Source organism: Centropristis striata, chromosome 4, assembly GCF_030273125.1.
Source record: "Centropristis striata isolate RG_2023a ecotype Rhode Island chromosome 4, C.striata_1.0, whole genome shotgun sequence".
Taxonomy (NCBI): Eukaryota; Metazoa; Chordata; class Actinopteri; order Perciformes; family Serranidae; genus Centropristis; species Centropristis striata.
Window position 1 is genome coordinate 38,593,673 of NC_081520.1, and position 19,717 is coordinate 38,613,389.

The following is a 19,717-nucleotide window of genomic DNA, read 5'->3' on the forward strand; positions in this document are numbered from 1 at the left end:
ACACAAAAGAGTGGCTTCCCACAGAGAAAGCCTAATCCTCTGATGAGATTAGGATTAATGTTTGTCTGGAGCGATCCCTAAACACTCCACACAAAATTATACAAAGACTGCTTGGATGTTGCTGGTAAACCAGTGTCCCTAGATACCCTATTCAGTATGTGAGTATGTGGAGGGAGTTAGTTAACGGGGTGGTTATTTGCTCTACCTGTGTTGCCCCTGTGGCCTTGAAGAGCTGACCCTGCAGCTGAGGAATGTGTTTCTTAGCTTCCTGGATGTCTTTCAGTAGTTTGGGGGAGGGGTTCCTGCTGTACTCATCCTTCATGGCCTTTACAGCAAGAGAGTGAAATCAAAACAAGCAATCAGGACCACTTGTATCCTGTTTGTATACAGTCGGGCAAATTAAACATGTCTTATGCTTGTCTGAAGCGTGGGCTATTTAGAAAAATACTGTCTCAAATTATGGCATGAAAGCAGCGGTCTTATCAAGTGTACACATACTACCAGCCTCCTACCCAAAGCAATGTTCTATTTAAAGACGGATGGCAGCTGATCCTTTCATTTTCAACACAGATAATAACATGATAGATTCCTAAAGAGGTTTTAGATACACATAACTCCGCCATAGATGGCGCAAATTAGCATGCTTTGCAAACAGCTACCAATAAAACAATAGACAGTAAGTGGCAGTGATTGTTTTGCTAACCTGCAGCTCCTGCTGCTCTTTTGAGAGCATCTTTTGCAACATGTCAACCCTCAGGTTGCAGACGCTGCTATTTTCATCCTGCAGGGGAACAAAACAATGAGGAAAGTTGAAAAGCAAATGGAGGAACTACAGATGAGAAGCATTCAAGCAAATTACAGTGATGGAAAAAATTATTAGACCGCCATTTATCTTCAATTTCTTGTTCATTTTAATGCCTGGTACACCTAGAGGTACATTTGTTTGGACAAATTATCATAATGATAATGATTTTGGTTATTATCAAGAAAAACATGGAAAAAGGCTAGATATCAGCTTTTAAATTCAACTATTATGATCTATTTTTGTTGTTATCATTATATTTGTCCAAACAAATGTACCTCTAGTTGTACCAGGCATTAAAATGAAAGAAATTGGAGAAAAAGGGTGGTCTTGTAATTTTTTACATGACTGTATGTTTTCTAAATTTGTAAGAATACAGAGAATGTACAAGAAAGGATGAGGTATAGAGAAGCCACACCATAATTTAAATTTAGAGGTAAGAGAAAGACACAGATTATCCTGGAGAAAACCTTCAATATGAAATGGAAGAAAAAAATAGAAAGAGTAACTAATGTCTTTAGTACCCATGGTGTCTGAGTGGAGGAGAAGCGGTCCAGAGGACTGTAGGGGCGTTCAGCTGCTGGGGAGTTTGGAGAGGAAATGCTAAGGCCCAACATTTGAGACTCTGCTTCAGACAAGGGGATCTGGGCGAGCCCCGGAGGACGCCCCAATACTGTGAGGGCCACATAGGAGCCCGCTAGAATGGAGAAATCAAAGCAAAGAGTCAGTTTTACATAAAGGTTCAGGTTTTAAATGTTGCTTTTGCCAGAAAACAAACACTGAGACACTTACATTTGATAAGCTTCACCACCTCAATGTGATTAGAATGTGTAACAAGGGTCCCGTTAACCTGGAAGACAGCAATGATACTGTGATGAGAATTAAAAAACAAGCTTTGACATTTTGACATAGGGGTGTGCCATATCGTATCGTTCACGATAATATCAATGTTTTTTTTTATGGTTAAAAAAATGCATATCAGGATATTGGCAACATTCCTACTTCTTGATGAAGTGGTTAAAGTTGTTTTGCAGCTTTCAAAATAAGAGCACAGTGTGTTAAGAGAATCCGCCACAGAATTTACAAGAAGACTGTCAAAATAAGATGCCTTAAATAAAACATATAAGAACCTTTATTCTCCTTTACAATATTTCATTAAAATATGCCCCCGGAACCCCTAAATGGTTATTTTTATTATTTGCTTATATTCAAGAGTCGAGAGTAATTTTTTTGTATTTGGCAACTATTGAGATTTGCACTTCACACTACATTTTAGATTTTTATTTATTTATACATTTTCTATATCTTTTTAGGCATCTCCTAATATCTTCAAGAATATCATTATCGCAAAAAATGCCTGCAATATCGTGATATTCTTTTAGGGCCATATCGCCCACCCCCAATTTGACATCTCACTCTGCTCTCAGATGCAGCATCAAGAGAGTAGAGCTTGTGACTGACCAGAAGGTGGCAGCCTACAGCCTCTTTATTGGCCTTGGACAAGAAAACAGTGACGTTAGTGGTTTAAAGACATGGAGGCAGATGAACACAATACCTTGATGATCCTGTCTCCTGTCTGAACACCTGCCCGCATAGCAGCCCCATCTGGCAAACAGAGAGAAAAAAGAGTGTTAGAGCAACAGAGGAGACAAGTGAAACAGAACAAATAAAAGAGTGAAATGGATGAAGGAAAAACACATAAGACATACTGCTTCATGGTGCAATTGTTGATATATCTGCATAATAAATACACCATATAGCCTCGACAGACCAGATGTTGCACAGTGACAATTTGAGTGCTATTTTGAAAGACCATAACAGTGGTTATATTACGAGAAGGACCTGTTTCACAGCTCCACCCAAAACAAAGGGATTTAGGCATGAGACAGGTTATTATGAGATCCACGTCTGACTCTATAGTCAGCAGCATACAGCTGAAGTATCCTGCCACCCAAATACAGTTTTGTATTAGTATGGACATTAAAACTAATATCACTGAACTAAGGACATAATCCTGTCTGATTAGTTTAAGAGTAGGCGTGACTTTTCTATTCTATTCTGCGATTAGATATTTGGATTTGACCTTTTACCGGGGTGAGGTTTACTTCATCTTGTTGGTTTTAAACCTTAACAGAAGCATGAATGGGGGGAAAGCTGCAGCAAGACACTACAGATACATTTTGTTTGCTTCTCAGCTCACGATGAAATGAAAAGGGGGTTGTATGAATTATTCAAATGAAACGAAAGAGATTGCTCTTTGTGTTGAGTCAGTGACAAAAGCACAAGTGGGGAGCCATACAGGGAGAGTTAAACACTGCCAAGCACTGATGACAGTGCAACAAAAGTCCTCGATCAGTTCCTTCCTCTTCCGTCTCTCTCCTCTACTGTACAGACCGTGTAATGTTTTTGTGACCTGATAAGAGCCCACATCATCCTTTACAGACAGTGAAAGACGGCCGGGGATCACATAAGTATCCTGTCAAAGTCCCCTTTTTAAAAGACGACATGATAAAGCAGAAGCTTCAGCTACTGTGAAACTAGTGAGGAGGAAATATACAGTCATTGGCTTCACTTCTCTAAGTAAGTGCCAGAGTGGTGGAGGTGGTGGTGGTGGTGGTGGTGGATGAGTCCCAATTACCCCTCTCATCTGTGAGTTCAGAGCAAACTACCATGACAGTTTGATGTCAGAGCGTGAAAATGGAGCCCACGTCTCTATTGCAATTGCTTAGACCAGAAGTAGTCACTGTAACAACATCTTTTTCTTTGTCCTTTTAAGTTTGAAACTCCACCTTACCTTCTTTGACAAGCTGCACAAACACTGGGTTGTCACCACTGACAGTGAGCCCAAAGCCATTTTCATCTTTCTGGATGATTACACATCGCTGGACCAGACCTGCAAGTGAGACAGAGAGACATAACAGTGTTTTAAAAAGGACCAGGAAGTCACCTACAGAAATATACTTAACTCACTGGAGCCAGTCAAATAAAACTTAACCCTCAGCCTTGTATTTAATCCTAAACAGAATTTTTTTAATACACTGAAACGTGGATTGTGAAGGGATTCAATTCAGTGACAATAACCACACTTTGCTAGGCTCATACAGTTTGGAATAATACTTTTTACACTTGAGTCATGGAATATGTTGTGCAAGTGGTTTTCACTTAAAGCTGGGGTTGGCATTTTTTTTTTGTGTCAAATGGCAAAAGTTCCATGATAACTTTCAGCATGTTGTTACTGAAGTGATCGGAGAGAAAAATGGCACTTCTGCTTCTTCTTCTTAGGTCGGTTTTCATTGCTTTAGAAAATCTAGCCCACGATGGGAGACTTTTGCCAATCCCAGGTCATATCATGGATTGGGCTTACCTATTACCTGTTGTACAGATACAAATGCATGTGCATGTGCCTTCAAATGTTGAAAGCCTGATTTAATGGCAAACAATGAATTAAAAGTTACAATTTAACTTCAGCTGCAAAGCAACTGGAGCTGATCCCAGATCATCACTATTATGTTAATTGAAATCCAAATCAGCATTCAAATGTTGTGTTTCCCCCCCTTTTGTTTTATCATAAATGAAAAGATTAAATAATGGAGTCTCTCCTGTCTATTGACAATGATTACGTCCTCCGAACAGCTTCATTGCACACTAGAAGTGCTTTAGATTGTTGTCCAGTTTTGTTGACTTGCAGATTTTGTAGATTTGGTCATTTTTCCAGATATTTGTGATTCTATCATGATAAAGTAAGCTACGTAGGCAGTGACCAGCTCCAGAAACTGCCCGAAAATGGAGCAGCTGTCCCTATTCCCTAGAAATCTGCCCAACCCAAGCTTTAAGGATGTGGGAATAGATCTCTCGTTTAAGGGATGGTTTAAAAATTTTCAAATGACAATACTCACATCCCCATATATATATACCTTAAAATTAATATTGATCTCTGTATTTCTTCCTACTGTCCGTGTTGCTTTTGTCCTCCATTAGCTAGAGTGAAATGACTTTAATAACGGAACTTTATGGACAAAAAGAACAATTACAGTGACCAATGATGCTTTCAATACACAGTGAAAGAAAGAAAGACATTTCATTTGTTTTTACTTACAGTGGTACATAGCACAACATACAGTACAGGCCAAAAGTTTGGACACACACCTTCTCATTCAATGCGTTTTTCTTTATTTTCATGACTATTTACATTGTAGATTCTCACTGAAGGCCTCAAAACTATGAATGAACACATATGGAATTATGTACTTAACAAAAAAAGTGTGAAATAACTGAAAACATGTCTTGTATTTTAGATTCCTCAAAGTAACCACCCTTTGCTTACTAGAATATAAGACATGTTTTCAGTTATTTCACACTTTTTTGTTAAGTACATAATTCCACATGTGTTCATTAATAGTTTTGATGAATTTAAAATGTCAATAGTCATGAAAATAAAGGAAACGCATTGAATGAGAAGGTGTGTCAAAACTTTTGGCCTGTACTGTACACAGCACAACATGTGTATGTTGTTCTGATCTCTGCATTAACACATACTAAGCATCAGGAACAGGGGGTCACTGTATTTAGCGCCTGGGGAGCAACTTGGAGTTCAGTGTCTCACTCAAGGACACAGAGAAAGTAGGAACTGGTGCATATGGGCATGCAAGTATTGTTTTGAAAAACATGGGAAAATATCCTTTAACAGCATATTTCCAAAAGTCTCACACTTTCTTCTAACTCGGTTTGGTAACTCTGGTGACAAACCACCAAACAGGAATAATAAACTTAAACTTAAAACTTAAATGCTAATGATGATGGTCCTTCTGTGTGAGGTGATGCTTGAAACCCCAACGACACTTTCGGTTGTAGTCTCCAGCAGGAGGAACGTTACTTTTCAGGTTTTTTATGAGGTGTAGCGTAGCAAGAGGAGATTAGAGCTTATCTAGTGTCTGGCTGACACTGACTAGACTTTCAAGAGAGTACACACAAGAGATCACAAACTAAAGAGTGCAAAATGCTCAAATATTTAAAAAAAAGGTAAGGTTGAAGTAAGTTAATTTTCCAATCATAGCAGGTTATCTTAAATAATCTCTATAGAGCAGCTTTAATCAGTTACCCAAACTGAGTAAGGTGACCCTTGAGTTGGTTCCTAGTGCAGAATCAACCAGAGAGGTGAGTCGATCGATAAGGGTAGTGGTGGGGTGGGGGTTGGAGAGTGGAAGGAACAGGAGCTAATACATGGAGAGAGGTTAGGGGAGCCAAAAGCCCCAGGCTGGGGGGAGGGGTGTGGAGAGAGGGGAAGGTAAAGCTCAGGGAGCAGGGGGAAGGGAAAGGGGTGTCAAGGAAACAGATGAAGCCATATGGGTTAAAGAGCCGGTGTGAATTTGCCTCTAGATGTTGATCTCTTACCGCCTGTGTTTTATGCTTCAGCGTATTTTATCTTTGGTTGGTATTTATAAGCTAAGGGGAGTGGGAGCGCTGACATGATCGCTGATCAGGTTTATCCATCTGAGCTCATGTATTATTCAGAGGTTTGACTGATCCGTAATCAGCACCCTTTGCTGAAACACAAGGAAGTGTACTCTGGAGAATAAAATGACCTTTAACTCTGACAGAGTACCTTCAGCCCCACAAACACAACCAAAAAGAAAACTCATTAGAATATTTCACACAAAGGTCAGACCACTTTCCCTTAAATCTAAAAGTCAAAACATCAGAGCTTCAAGTGTTTTCATCGCTTTTCATCTTTTAATTTCTTCGATTCTAAATTGGTGCGAGACCAGACACACTGTAGATAACTGATTCAACCAGACAGACAACACACCTATGCTTTGATGAATGTGATAATAGATGATTATCTTGATAAACTGTGGCCTAGACAGAGACTAGACACCAGCAGCCCTGACAAGTTGTTTTTTCAATTCACTGTATATGAGGTCAGGCACTCTCGAGAACTAATTTCAGAGGAAATCTTTACTTATTTGACCAGTTCTCTAAAAAGTCTCTCTAATGATGTGAGAAGCAGGAGAAAGAACAGGGTCACTTTGTTCAGTGGGCGCTTGGCTTTACTCTGAGAGAAAGTAAGTCCCTGTAAGCATGCATGTATTATTTTTTGTGTGAGCTTAATTTCTAATCCCATTTAGATGATCACTGAAATTTAATATGAACATTAGGACCTGACTCAAGTGTGGGATTATGGTTTAAAAGTAAACCGTGCAACTGCATCCTGGTAATCCAGATGTATCTTTTAAGTAGTACTGAGCACAGCTGCTATGGTCTTCTACCATGATTCCAATAGTGACAGTGGACGGTGGAAAATTTGACTAAAACATTCATGGACTGAGTTTTGAAGAGTTTCCATGGTTTATATAGGTCTCAAAATAAAAATAAAAATAAAAATAAAAATAAACAAAAATAAATATATATATGTTTTTATTTTGAGAGTATTTAAATCCAAATATCTCACACAGTGGTAAAGTCATCACTCAGCCTGTTTAGCTAATAAACAAGTACACAGACTGCAAATTTGGTGATTGGAAACACCAGATGCTGGCCATACATAATTATAGTAATATTTGCTTTGTTCAACAGTGTTACATGGAGCAATATGCACTGCTTACACTTTGCTGCTGCACCAAGAGATATAATAATTTGATCTCTAATACCATTTCTCAATGACATCATCTCAAAAGTAGAAACAAAATAATAATTAAAATTTTCAAGCAAAAATGTCAAAAACATTTTTTTTACTATTTACAGCTTTTCAATAGATTTTCTGCTTTTCTTTTTCAGTTTATAGCAACTAAATTAAAAATGTCCAAAACATCACACTGTGAATTAAATAATAATAAATAATAGTTGCAGCCTGTTAAACCACATCCAATCAGGTTTTAGTTGCTGGAGGGGCACAAACATGCAGAAAATATCAGAAAGTTTAGTTACTGCAATTTAAACTGTGTACTGATTTTTTTCTTCACCATGAGTTAACTTTTGAAAGAAAGCAGATATATCATATCTTGATATATCCCTGTTGAGCTGATTCTGCAACAAACTCAAAGGGACATGCAACTCAGACCTTTGGCCATGAAGTCAAATATTATAATGATTAAAAATGATTGAAATAAATGCAACTATTTTGCTATCACTGTGCATAAAACAAACTATCTACAATTTGATAAGAAACAATCTAGTGGCAATTTCACACCCCGATCTGAAGCATGTATAGATGCAGCTGTCACACCAGCCATTCCAGCAAGAGCATCTTACCACAGGACTCAGGCTTCCCCTCTGCTAGCACACTGCTGCTGCCACTCTTCTGCACCACCAGAGCTTCTGCTCACAGCCCCCACCACGCAGACCACAGCGCAGACAGCACAGCAGCAAACAAACACACACACACATACACACACACACACACACACACACACACACACACATACACACAAACAAACAAAACAAGAACCAATACAAGGAAAGGAAACACAAAACAGGAAAGAGAAAATCATGAGGGAGAAACAATCATGGAGAAGAAAAAATAAATAAATGAACAAATAGGTAGTTTAATAAAACATAATGGTTTGGACAGGCAGGAGTGCAGACACTAAAAATGGACCAGCTTGTTTTTTGGTGAAAGTGCCCTTTTTAAAATACCTCCAATCCTACAGGTGGCACTCTACCAATTCATTGGGACTTAAATGACAGGGGCCCCTTTTTCCAAACTTGTGTCATGCATTAAAACCATGGGCTTAACTGGTTTGAGTGCAGATTAGATGAATAAAATGGACCAAAATGGACCAAAAATTCTGATAATACTTCAATGGTCTTACATAACTTGTACTGAGGTTTAGGCCTCATGTGTGCTCAAATTGCACTGCATTTTAACAGAATGAAGACCCGGATGGTGAAATTGCACTAAAGCACTTTCAGGTCTATCTATCAACACCAGAAGGTGCTTTTACAAGCTGTGGTAAAATAACTGATGATAAAAATAAACAACCCCAGGTTGCAGCCAATAACACAGGAGGAACCGGTCCAAGCCTTTTTTTTTTAATGCCCAGTATCGTTTAAGCCTTTAAAGATAATAACTAACTTAAAATGACATGTTTCATTTGGAAACATGTGAATCTCAGGAGCCAGTGTTAGCATCTGATTCCTCCTGCCCATCTCTAATAAAACAAAATCACTTTGAAATTATGACAGAAAGGTGCAACCAGGAGAAAATCTGGAAAAAGATTGTTAAAACAGTTCATGCAACTTGCAGATAACTAAAAAGGGGAAAACAGAAATAGAGACTAACACCATGCAGGCATGCAAAAAGTCATGACATAAATTAAAAAAATGAATCATGTCAAGAAATAATATTCTGAGGAAGACTTTAAGATGAAGGTTTCAGCTAAATAAAGAATGATTTGATTTTTTGTGGTTACTTTGCACTTGGTTTAATCACTGCATGATTCCAAAAATGGACCAAACCATGAGAGAAGTACATGGAAAAAGGTTTTAGTGTGGTGCTACACACAGACATGCAACAAAGTGCGTGTCTTGTGTAACCACTGAGAAAGCACATCTTGTCTATGTTTTGTTGCATCATACAGAGATAAGCCACCATGTGGTAGAGAGGATTTTCTATTTTGTTTTGAATACAGAAGCTTCAGCCATATCTCAAATCATACTGCCCTGATTGCTGACAAATACCACAGGGAGTGTCACCATATCAAACTAGTCTGTTTCTGAACCCTAACAAGCTTACCCTGCAATAAACTTAAAACTGTTGTGCATAACAGGCTTAGTGGCTTTTTGTGCCCTTCAAGTATGCATCGAGACCACCCAACCTCTTTGAACATACAAAACCCACAGTGCACTGATTTATGTAAAACAACAAGAACCATGTGGACGTTAAACATGCAGCTGCAGATTTTAAGGTCCAATAATCATCAAACCTTTCTTTGCTTATCAGACTTAAAACCTGCAGTATGTAACGCAACGTAAGCTTCTGCCAAACAGTTGATATAAAGAAGTGTAATGCAGACATAGCCATTAAAGATACATTTTACTGTCCATTAGTTGGATTAGCACAAAGAGAATTCCAACTCCTGTTCAAAATGAGTTGTTAGGCTCCAGTGGTGAGACTCGAAACATTTATCTCAGATCAGACCACACAAGTAAAATCAATGTACAGTTTTCATAGAGAGCACAAAGCATAGAGCAAGATACACACACAACCTTTCACCAACCCAGCATGCCTTGCATCAAGCAAACCATCATCAGCACAATTGTTTTATAAGACCATGTTTGTGTGTGTGTTAGAGAGAGAGAGAGAGAGAGAGAGAGAGAGAGAGAGAGAGAGAGAGAGAGACAGAGAGACAGAGAGAGAGACAGAGAGAGACAGACAGAAAAAGAAATGCATGAGGCAGTCAGATAGTGGGACAGGGTGGAAGAAAGAGAGTATGTGGCAAAGAGCAAAAGAAGAACAGTGAATTAGAAAAAGGGCCTGAATACGTAATACGAAAGTGGGAAGTTACCTGTAGGGTCAAACTCATTCGAGGGAATTGAGGATTTTTCACTTTTGGGTTTCTTGTCTGGGGGGTGGTCTTTACTGAGAATGCTGCTGGTTCTAGAGAAAGAGGAAGAACTCGTGAGAAACAGGTAATAATCACACGACAGACAGGTGGTTAAATGTTGGCATGTGCTGTCATACTAAACACTGTAGTCTGGTATTGTATAAGTCATTAAAATTTTAACTAATTAAGTCTGCTGCTCAGTAAAAGAAAAAGTCAATTCAAGGCCTCATGGACAGTCAGTGGACAGATAACAACTGAAATTCAGTTTGTCAGATTTTGTTCATCAATCCTGTTTACAGACTGAGCTAGAAAAGCTCTGCCTCAGCAACAGTAGCCTACGCAGTTTAGTTTTCACTGAGTTTACTTGCTTGCAGCAGTTACTGTCGAGTGTTTTTGCATTAGGTTTGCATTGCTACAGCTGAGCGCCTTTTAAGGCACTTCAACAACAGCACCTCCGCATGAAAGGTCCTAATATTGTCGGTTAACGGTTAATGATCAGTTATCAAAGGTCAGCTACTGTTTAGAAAAAAATACATAGCATCCCTTGTCTGAGTCAAGAACTGAGTACATTTATACATTACATTTATACATTAGTACATTAATAACAGTTTATTTAAATGGTAAATGGAGTGCACTTATATAGTGCTTTACACTACACACTATGCTCATTCACCCGTTCACACACACATTCATACTGGTGGCCGAGGCTACAAGGGCACACTGGTGCCACCTGCCACCATTGGGAATTCATTCCCACACTGATGAACGCAGCATCGGGAGCAATTTGGGGTTCAGTATCTTGCCCAAGGATACTTCGACATGTAGGCTGCCATGGTCGGGGATCGAACCACCAACATTCCGATCAGTATGTGACCACTCTACCAACTGAGCCACAGACGCCCCAATTTATTGTCTGTTATATCGTCACCATGATATTGAACAATATTACAGCATGTTGCTAGCCTGGCTAACACCAGACCAAATCTCATTTGAGATTTGGTCTGGACACCTGCCCTTCAGGTGTGGTTTACGATCCTCCGGAGCCGTTTATTGGGCGCTTAGAATGTCTATCAAAGCGTCTGTAGGTAGCTCTTAGCCAATCAGATCAGTTATACCAGATGACGTAGTAGAGCAACAGAAATGGATGTTTGTTGTGTGTGTGTCTGTGAAAGAGTGTTGTTTGCTGCTTTGCTTCTCCAGTTCTCGCTTTCTGCAAGATTATTTATTTTCACGCTTTATTCCCCCTCATGTCCTTCAGCCACACACATCCACTGATTTTATGGGCAATAAACAAGCTGCTGCGGGTCTCTCGGCGGCTCCGCTGTCCCCCGGCTCGTAGCCAGATCACCGGCGGTGACCGCCGGTAGCACCGCTACCGCCGCTAGCCGGCGCTACCTGTGATCTGGCTACGAGTCGGGGGACAGCGGAGCCGCTGAGAGACCTTTCGTTTTTCAACTTTCGCTCTAAACTATTTAAAAGACCATCTACAGCTAAAGAGAGTTTCGCATCTGCAGCAGCCATGTTGGATCCGGAAAACTATAAGCTTCCAAGTGCCGAGTAGTACGCGTCATCGTCTTGCCGTCCCTCCCCACTCTGTGATTGGATCCCTAAAACAGGGCTAAGAAACTGGCTTGGTTGCCAGACCGTCTGGAGGTTCGAAATTAAATTTGAGCGCGCAAGGCAGTCTGGGTATACCCAGGCTAGCATGTTGCATATTTTCCTAATGTCATGCAGCACTTGTATGTGCATAAGATGCAGGCAAGTGAAGGTTCAGGAAGAATTACACCAACACACAAACCCAGCAATTGTTCACTTCAGCATTGAGAATAATGTGGCAAAAGGATCTCCTAGTGTATGAATCGTGCTGAGTGTGTCTACTGTATAATGTGACAGTCAGAGAGGATGTGGAGCCGCTCTGCTGAGTGCCCAGGGAGCAAGGCCAGAGAAAGGACGCTCCTCAGAGGAGGTGCTACAAGGCCAGACTCCGGCTTGAACCTTGGGAGGCTATGTATGGCTGCCTCTGCCTATACCGGCCCCAACTGTGAAAGGCCACTGTTCTGTTCACAGTGAAAGGCAGTGATGGACCGCCCTCAGAAGAGGGACCCCTTTGTCCCTCACTCTGTGTGTGTGTGTGTGTGTGTGTGTGTGTGTGTGTGTGTACATGAGTGAGAAGAGGGGGAGAAAGAGGGTATGTTTGGTCCAAGCTCTGAAGACTTCTGTGTTGCAGTACAGCAGTTCCTAGTAAAACCTGCCTCATTTCCCTCATTTTGAGCTCTGTGTATGTAAACCACCTGTGTGTACGAGTGTTACCAACCTATAAACTTACATATAACTTTGCAAAAAAAAAGAGGAAAAAAAATTCTTACCTGTTTGCTTTCTTGGGAAACCTGCAAGATAAAACAGAATGACCGTCAGTATTTCACATGTAACATGTTTGTATGTAACAAAGTTAACCTTAAGCTTGGCTCTTTATGACTATATGGAGGGTGAAAAACAAGATGTCAAGCTGACAGCTTCCCCTGAGACCCATATAGTGGTAAACATGATAATCCTGACCAAACATCAGAGTTCTTCAGCTGGAGATTAAAGCCTTTTCCAGGTCAAATGTCCTCCGCCTCTTAGATCTCAGCTGCGTGTATGTATGTGTGTGTGTGCTGTGATTTAGTGCCTCACGGACATCATGACTTGACTGTAATAATCATATCCTAATCACATCCATGGCCTGTTTCCTTCGAGGCAGCCTGCTCTGAGACTGATCACTGCCACTATGAAGAAATAATGTAGGGATAATGTCAGCACCATATTGGTAAAGGTGATGTTTTCCAGGAAGTTAGAGATTTATTTATTTATTTTAAAATGAAGGGGACAGTGCACTTTTCATTATTTCAGTGGGTGTTTGAGGTCTCATCTTCAGGATAAATCCTTATGGACTTAAAGATATTCAGAGTGAAATAATGAATTCTACATAAGACTAAAGGTCACACTTAATTTTGACACTGCAGTGGACTGAAAAGAGTACACATTAGCATAAGTGGGTGTAAATGTATCACAAAACCTGACCCAAATGGACTTGGCAATTCATACACAAGCAATTTTAACTCCAGTACCCTTGAAGGATAAATAAAGACCTAAGAGTCACTTAAACATGGGCAAAATTACCCTTTATGCTGTTCCCTGCAAGTCACTGAGAGAATATATCCCAATGCTATTTAATGGGTAATATCACTCAAATATCTTATCTGTAATAATTTCCAGTGAAAGGAAAATACTTTTTATACCAAATATTTGTGTGGCCCATCAGCTCTACATTATTCCTGGTGGGGTCTGCACAGTCAGCACAGCTCAGAGAGGGAGACATGTTTTGCCATTCTTCTCCTTCATGTAGTATGAAAAACCACTTCAACTGGGTTGAAAGTTATATTGTTACATAGTTAACATAAAGCTTAAATTTAGAAATGTGTTTTTATAGTGATGAAGTGGAAAGCATGGAAAAGATGGATGTCTACGCCAGGAAATACTCCCACAACAAACAAATACCTTTTTATACTTTATGGTCAAGTCCACACCCTTTAATCAGGGATTTATTTGGTGGAAGGGACAACAGTTGATTTCAACTAAGGTTTGACACTTCAGAAAATGCGTATGGAAATGTAAACTAGACAAAGACAATAATAAACAGCATGTAAATCTGAAGTCTGAGTATTATAATACAGAATAGCAGAATGAATAACTACACCAGTCTTCCGTAATAGGGAGGACTCACGACTAACTAGCCCACATTAACTCTCTTTCTCCTGGCGACAGTGTGTCCCATTCAGAGCCATGCAGGGGCAGCTGAATGGCCCGTTTATGAAAATGCCTCAGACTGTAATAAGTTCCAGAGCCTCCAGCAGAAAAAAAACTAGGTTTAAGTAGCCTACTCCCTAAGAAACCTCCGAATTGGAGAGATGGAAAAGTCAGCACATAAACACACACATACTGAGCTGGGACATGCGTACACACAAGCTCAGGGACGGCAGAACTGAGTCGGCAGATGTTGTTCTTGGTTGATCATACAGGAACAAATGAGAACGTGACAGGCAAACTGAGTTCGGAGGGGCTGGATGATGCAGCAGGCTGCCTATAATGTCTATACTGAACTAGAATTTTAGAAATAATGTCGTGCAAATATGAGATGTTTAAATGTTTAAAATGTGTTTTCTGTATCTTAAAATACTTGGAAAAATGAATAAAAAAAGAGCAAGCATATCTAATACTGAAGGCCATACAGAGGTGAAAACCCCAGACATTTATGCCAGTTTTGCCGGAAAAAGGTAATTATACAGCAGAAAGTTGCAGGTTGGAATAAAGAAATAATTTTGCATAACAATACGAGTATCTAAAGTGATGGGGCTTGCTGCTGCGTAAGTCTAAAGAACATCATCACCATCGTGCGAGTTTCACGATTATAATTAATAAACTTGGATATGCTGAAGTAACATTTTGAAATGTCCTGCTGCACCGAATCCAGAAGCTGCCAAACCTCCCGTACACGTTGGTGAAAACACACAAACCACTTCAGGGCTCGACAGCAAAAGGTCCCTAGTCGTGCCTCGCTACCAGATCTGATTCACTGTAAACAATTTTTAAGGTTGACAACCACTTTTCCAATATAAAAATAAAGGCAGGCTGAAATGAAATAAAATAAACTTTCTAAGGACAACTTTCCGCCCGGGTGGATGAAAGTGCTGCTGTCACATTGATTTTCACTCTGAAACAGCAAATGGAGTGTGGGAAAGAAAATATTAAAAAATAATAAAAGGACGAGCCGCCAGCATCACAGCAGAACTCCACAACACAGCAGCACTGATAGTGAGACAAAAACTATTATTTTTTAAAGCTCAGGACCTTTCTGAAAAAAATGCAGAAACTTCATCACAACTTTGTGGGCAAAGAAAACATCAGAAGCAGGGAGAGCTGCATGCAGGCCTTCAGCAGAGAAACTGTACTTCAAATACAACTGTTGAATTTGAAAGTTGTCTGGTAATCAACTGTGTGATGTGCAATTATGACATTGAAAAAACTACAATTAACTCTAAATAATTTGTACAGAAATGACATGTCAAATAACTAAAATTATTTGGTTCAAGGGCTGCTCCAGTCACAAAACTTGACATCTGTTGTACTTTCCATAACTAATCTGGTTGAATGCTTCATCGGCGCTACTGTGAGAATTGTCTGAGACAAAAATCACTGCAGCTATTTTGAGATCACAAAGCCAAATTAAAATAGTTTTTTACTTTCAATAGGGAAGTGTAACTCAGTTCCTTCTGCAAGAGTAGCAGTCTTTCTCAGCACCTGGCCTGTATGTTAGCAAAGCGGCTAGCTGACAAGTAAAGTCATTTTGCCTGAGTTATGTGGCATTACAAAGAAATGGAAAGGTTTACACACCTCAGGAATTTAGATTCTGTTTTCTTTTGCCTCTGTTACATGTGTGAAAATGGCTGTTAAATATATACCTGACATGTTAACTCATGTCGGTAATTCAAAAAGAATAGAGCTCAACTCTCGCATGCATTTTTCCTGTTTGCATTGCTATGCGATCTGAAATTTCATGGCAAACAATTGAGATGGAAAAAGATGTATTGCAAAACTAAAACACATTAGCTTAACACACAAACACACTAAACACATTAATTAGAATATTATATACAGAGTAAATGAAAGACTAGTTTGACACTTGCTATGCTAGCTTGCATAGGACTAAAACAATGCATTTAATGTGGATAAGAAGAGGGGTTTTCACTTTTTAATGGGTGCTTTCAATATAAATGAATGCTAACAACAGTGCAGCAGCGAGTTCAGTTGACTGAAAGTCATATATGCCTCCAAAGCAAAGTACTGTGAATATACAGCTCTTATTGCAGCTGGAAAATTAAATAGCGTAGTTACGGCTATGCAAATTCTGGGAGATGTTTGTCACAGTCGCCTTGTATCTTGATGGCTATAGACTCAAGTATCTGCATAGCTGACTGGTCGTATTAAAAGGCCTCTCTCTCCGTCTCTCTTTCACTGAAAAGTATCATTGACACGCAGTTGTAGCTCACATAGCTTCACAGTATATCTCTAGTAAACTAAAGTCCCAATGGCTCCACATTAGCAGTGAATTCTTTGTCCAGTAGAAAACAGTCGTTTATTGTTCCATGCTGTAATGATACTTTATATACTCTACTACTCTGTTATAAGAACAATAAACAACTTACACCAGAACCGAGAACATTACAGAGCTGGAACAATTATTTGACTGAGAGAAAATTAATAGGCAAGTATTAATAATGTGCAATCTTTCTTGCAGTAAACGTAAGTTTGAAAAAACAACATTTTGGAACCGTTTGAATACATCAACTTGAGCTTTGTGATTGTCACTTTTCCCTAACTTATAGCAGCCCTATAAAATACCCACTTATACTGTGAGATACAGTCATTGCATCTATCAATATTGCCGTCTAATAGGACTTCTCTCCTTGTCCCAGTTTACATGCAACTTAGAAAATCAAATAACTGACAGGAACGTGTCGTTTCAGGGGTTAATATGGCGCCCTTTCTGTTGACCTCAGTTCATCACTTTGTGCCATCGCTACTGACCGATTTTGACCTGATTTTGTTCCGGGGTCATGCGCCAGCGTGGGGGCGGAGCATGCGTACATGCCTTGTCTTGTCATACATACCGGAGAAAAATCCTATTCCAATCGCATTATCTGGGTGTCCTAATCGGAGTTGGAAAAGTCTGACTAATGTTTACATGCACTTCAGTTGTCCAGTTATAGTCAGATTAAGGCCAGATTAATTGTCATTTAAACATACTGAATGTGAACAAAAGTGATATTACAAAGTGTCCTCCGAGAGAATGGGATTCAGTTATTATTATCACTCATCACATTGTATTTACAGGCCTAGATAAGATCAATATGCAGCTTATGGTAGCTCTGCTCTGCTGCAGCACTTTATGTTTTCTTAGACACTGTAAATCTTTCTACAGATGTTCTACTTGTATGGATTTAATTAAAGACCTTTTTGACTATAGCTCATGCATAGATTTAAAAGAAACTCGAGAACATGCTAAAAAAAGAGTATCTTTCCTAAAAAAAGTTCCCTTAGCTCATTCAATCCTACAGATCCAGCTATAAAGTTATTCAAGTCTGAGCTAGGACCTCTTCCTGGACAGGGCCATTAAATGTGCAGGGAGTGAGAGAGGGAGAAAGAAGGCAGAGTCAGAACAGGGTGGGATGGGAGGGAGGGGCAGCACTGGAGCGGGCCTGGGCTTGAATGCTCCATTGAGGTTTGGTGTTTTGATGGAAAACTGTGGCAGAGCTGGGCCAACTGCAGCAACAGTGGCAGCAAGAGGGGCCGGGACGGGACCAGACCAGACCATGAGAGAGAAAAAGTAGTGAAAGAGGGCGGGACAAGCAGCCCTGAGGGAGCAGGACTCACTGACACACAGACATTTCTGTGAACGGGTCTTCCAAAATGAAGAGGAAGGAAAACAGTGAACAATAAGGAACTAAAGCAACTCATGCAAGATTCAGGGGAAGCACTTCAGGTTACTCTCAGTTCCTCTTCGAGTCAAAGCAGACATAGGCAGATATTAAAAGTTTAGCTTGAAGTTGAATTTAGAAGCACCAAAGAACCAACACACACACAAAAATAAATCACAAACTGATCATGACAACAAGAGTTGGCAGGATGCATCAGATGTAAAACAAAGTATGTGGATTCTTGGTAAAGTAAGCTATCCCCTGACCTTTTCCTGTCAGACAATGCTGCTGTTTTTGCTGTATGGAGTTGCTGCAGTAATCTGGAGTGTCTAACCAGAAGCAGAGAAACAGCTCACAGCACAGGTGTTGTTGGGGCTGGGAGAGGCGGAGCTTGGACAGTTTTGGGAGTTGCCTGCAGGCTGCAAAGATCAGACTGAGGTGTGTTCCATTCCAGGAGATGAAATACAACAGAACCATGCAAAACATCCTCAGATGTTAGATTACATGGGAAAACTTGGCAGGACTGGGGTGCAACTCTGTGGTGACGGCACAGCGTCCTCAGCTGGGTTTATGCTGAGTCATGCCACTGGTCTGCCACGTTCCCTATGGAACTGGCAATATCTCCTCTTTAGCCAGCCAACCAGCCATTCATGCCACCTCTTTAAAACTGGTGTGTGATTCTATCTCAATGGTGTAATGATACAGTCTCTTCAACAGCCTGATTCATGCCTGCAGTCTGCCAATGGGAGAGAACACACACACACACACTGCTTGTTATCTAATCTATATACCTGAGTCACACAATGTGGGTGCACACACAAATACACAGCCAGAATTACATCACTGCTTTCCACTCCCAGCAACTGAGAATGAGGCAGTCTACACCCACACAGTGATACTCCTTCTTTAAAACACCTTTTGTATTATAGACTAGTTTAATATAAAACACGCCGACTTCACTCTCAACATGTGGCCTAAGCAGTTAGTCATATACTGCTGTGTAGAGTAGATTTAAAGAAATAGCATTAAGTGTGTGTATGACACACACAGACAGAGAGGTGTGGTGTGTTAGAGAGACAAGAGTAATAGCTCTGGAGCTCAAGCTACAGCCTCAGGGGGAAAACAGTGCCCTTTCTGCCCCAATAAACCTCATCAGGATTCCTGACATGAGGGCCGGGGGATAGACATTTCTTCACGCTATGCTGTCTGCTGTCCTCCAGCACAGGGGAAGGAAAAGAGGTGGTTCAACATGCTACACTGTCCACACTGCTGCTGGTCACGAGCCTTGTCGCAAAAAAACTGAAAAAAATTTCTGATCCAAGAGTAGGCTAACTTCTTTGAACCGAGTATCAGCTTAAAATTGAGCCGTTGACTTCAAATTTGAGGCAAACACTTTTTAATATGTAAACGACAGGGACAGCAACAGCAAACAGCAAACAAATACATGTTAAATATTTGTTGCATTAGTGGTATTTAAATAAATCTGAGGCATCTATGAAGAACATGACAACAGCTGCACTACTAGCATTTTGTATACCAGGGATTGAGGTTGGACACGTAAACGAATATCGCACAAGATTCAAACTCTGTATAAAGTATCAGATAAAACACAAACTGCAAAGTGTTTTATTATTGTAAGAAAGCTATGATCATTTTTTGTCACTGCATAGTATCTTGATTATTCAAAATATAGGGTGTCCTAGAAGGCAACCATATTTTTAGTTTCAGCAACCAAAACCTGAGCAACCATTTTAAAAAGTTAGTGTTGAGCCCTGCTACAGTATAGGTTATGATATGTCTGCAAGAGACACGTGGACACCTGGAATGAAAGACTTTGTGTGTATGATCTGGTATCCTGC

The 19,717-nt window shown here is 40.1% G+C and overlaps 1 protein-coding gene across 1 annotated transcript in view; it reads right to left on the reverse strand.

The window, feature by feature from the left end:
- Positions 1 to 19,717, reverse strand: part of arhgef12a (Rho guanine nucleotide exchange factor (GEF) 12a) — a 46,192-nt gene that overhangs the window by 18,195 nt on the left and 8,280 nt on the right. Inside the window, exons 2-10 of the mRNA XM_059330851.1 lie at positions 12,711 to 12,731; positions 10,306 to 10,397; positions 8,051 to 8,116; positions 3,597 to 3,695; positions 2,358 to 2,407; positions 1,595 to 1,652; positions 1,327 to 1,499; positions 704 to 781; positions 206 to 325 (exon numbers count right to left, since the gene is read on the reverse strand). Of these exons, the coding sequence (XP_059186834.1) occupies positions 206 to 325; positions 704 to 781; positions 1,327 to 1,499; positions 1,595 to 1,652; positions 2,358 to 2,407; positions 3,597 to 3,695; positions 8,051 to 8,116; positions 10,306 to 10,397; positions 12,711 to 12,731 (757 nt within the window). The remainder of the gene's footprint in view (positions 1 to 205; positions 326 to 703; positions 782 to 1,326; positions 1,500 to 1,594; positions 1,653 to 2,357; positions 2,408 to 3,596; positions 3,696 to 8,050; positions 8,117 to 10,305; positions 10,398 to 12,710; positions 12,732 to 19,717) is intronic.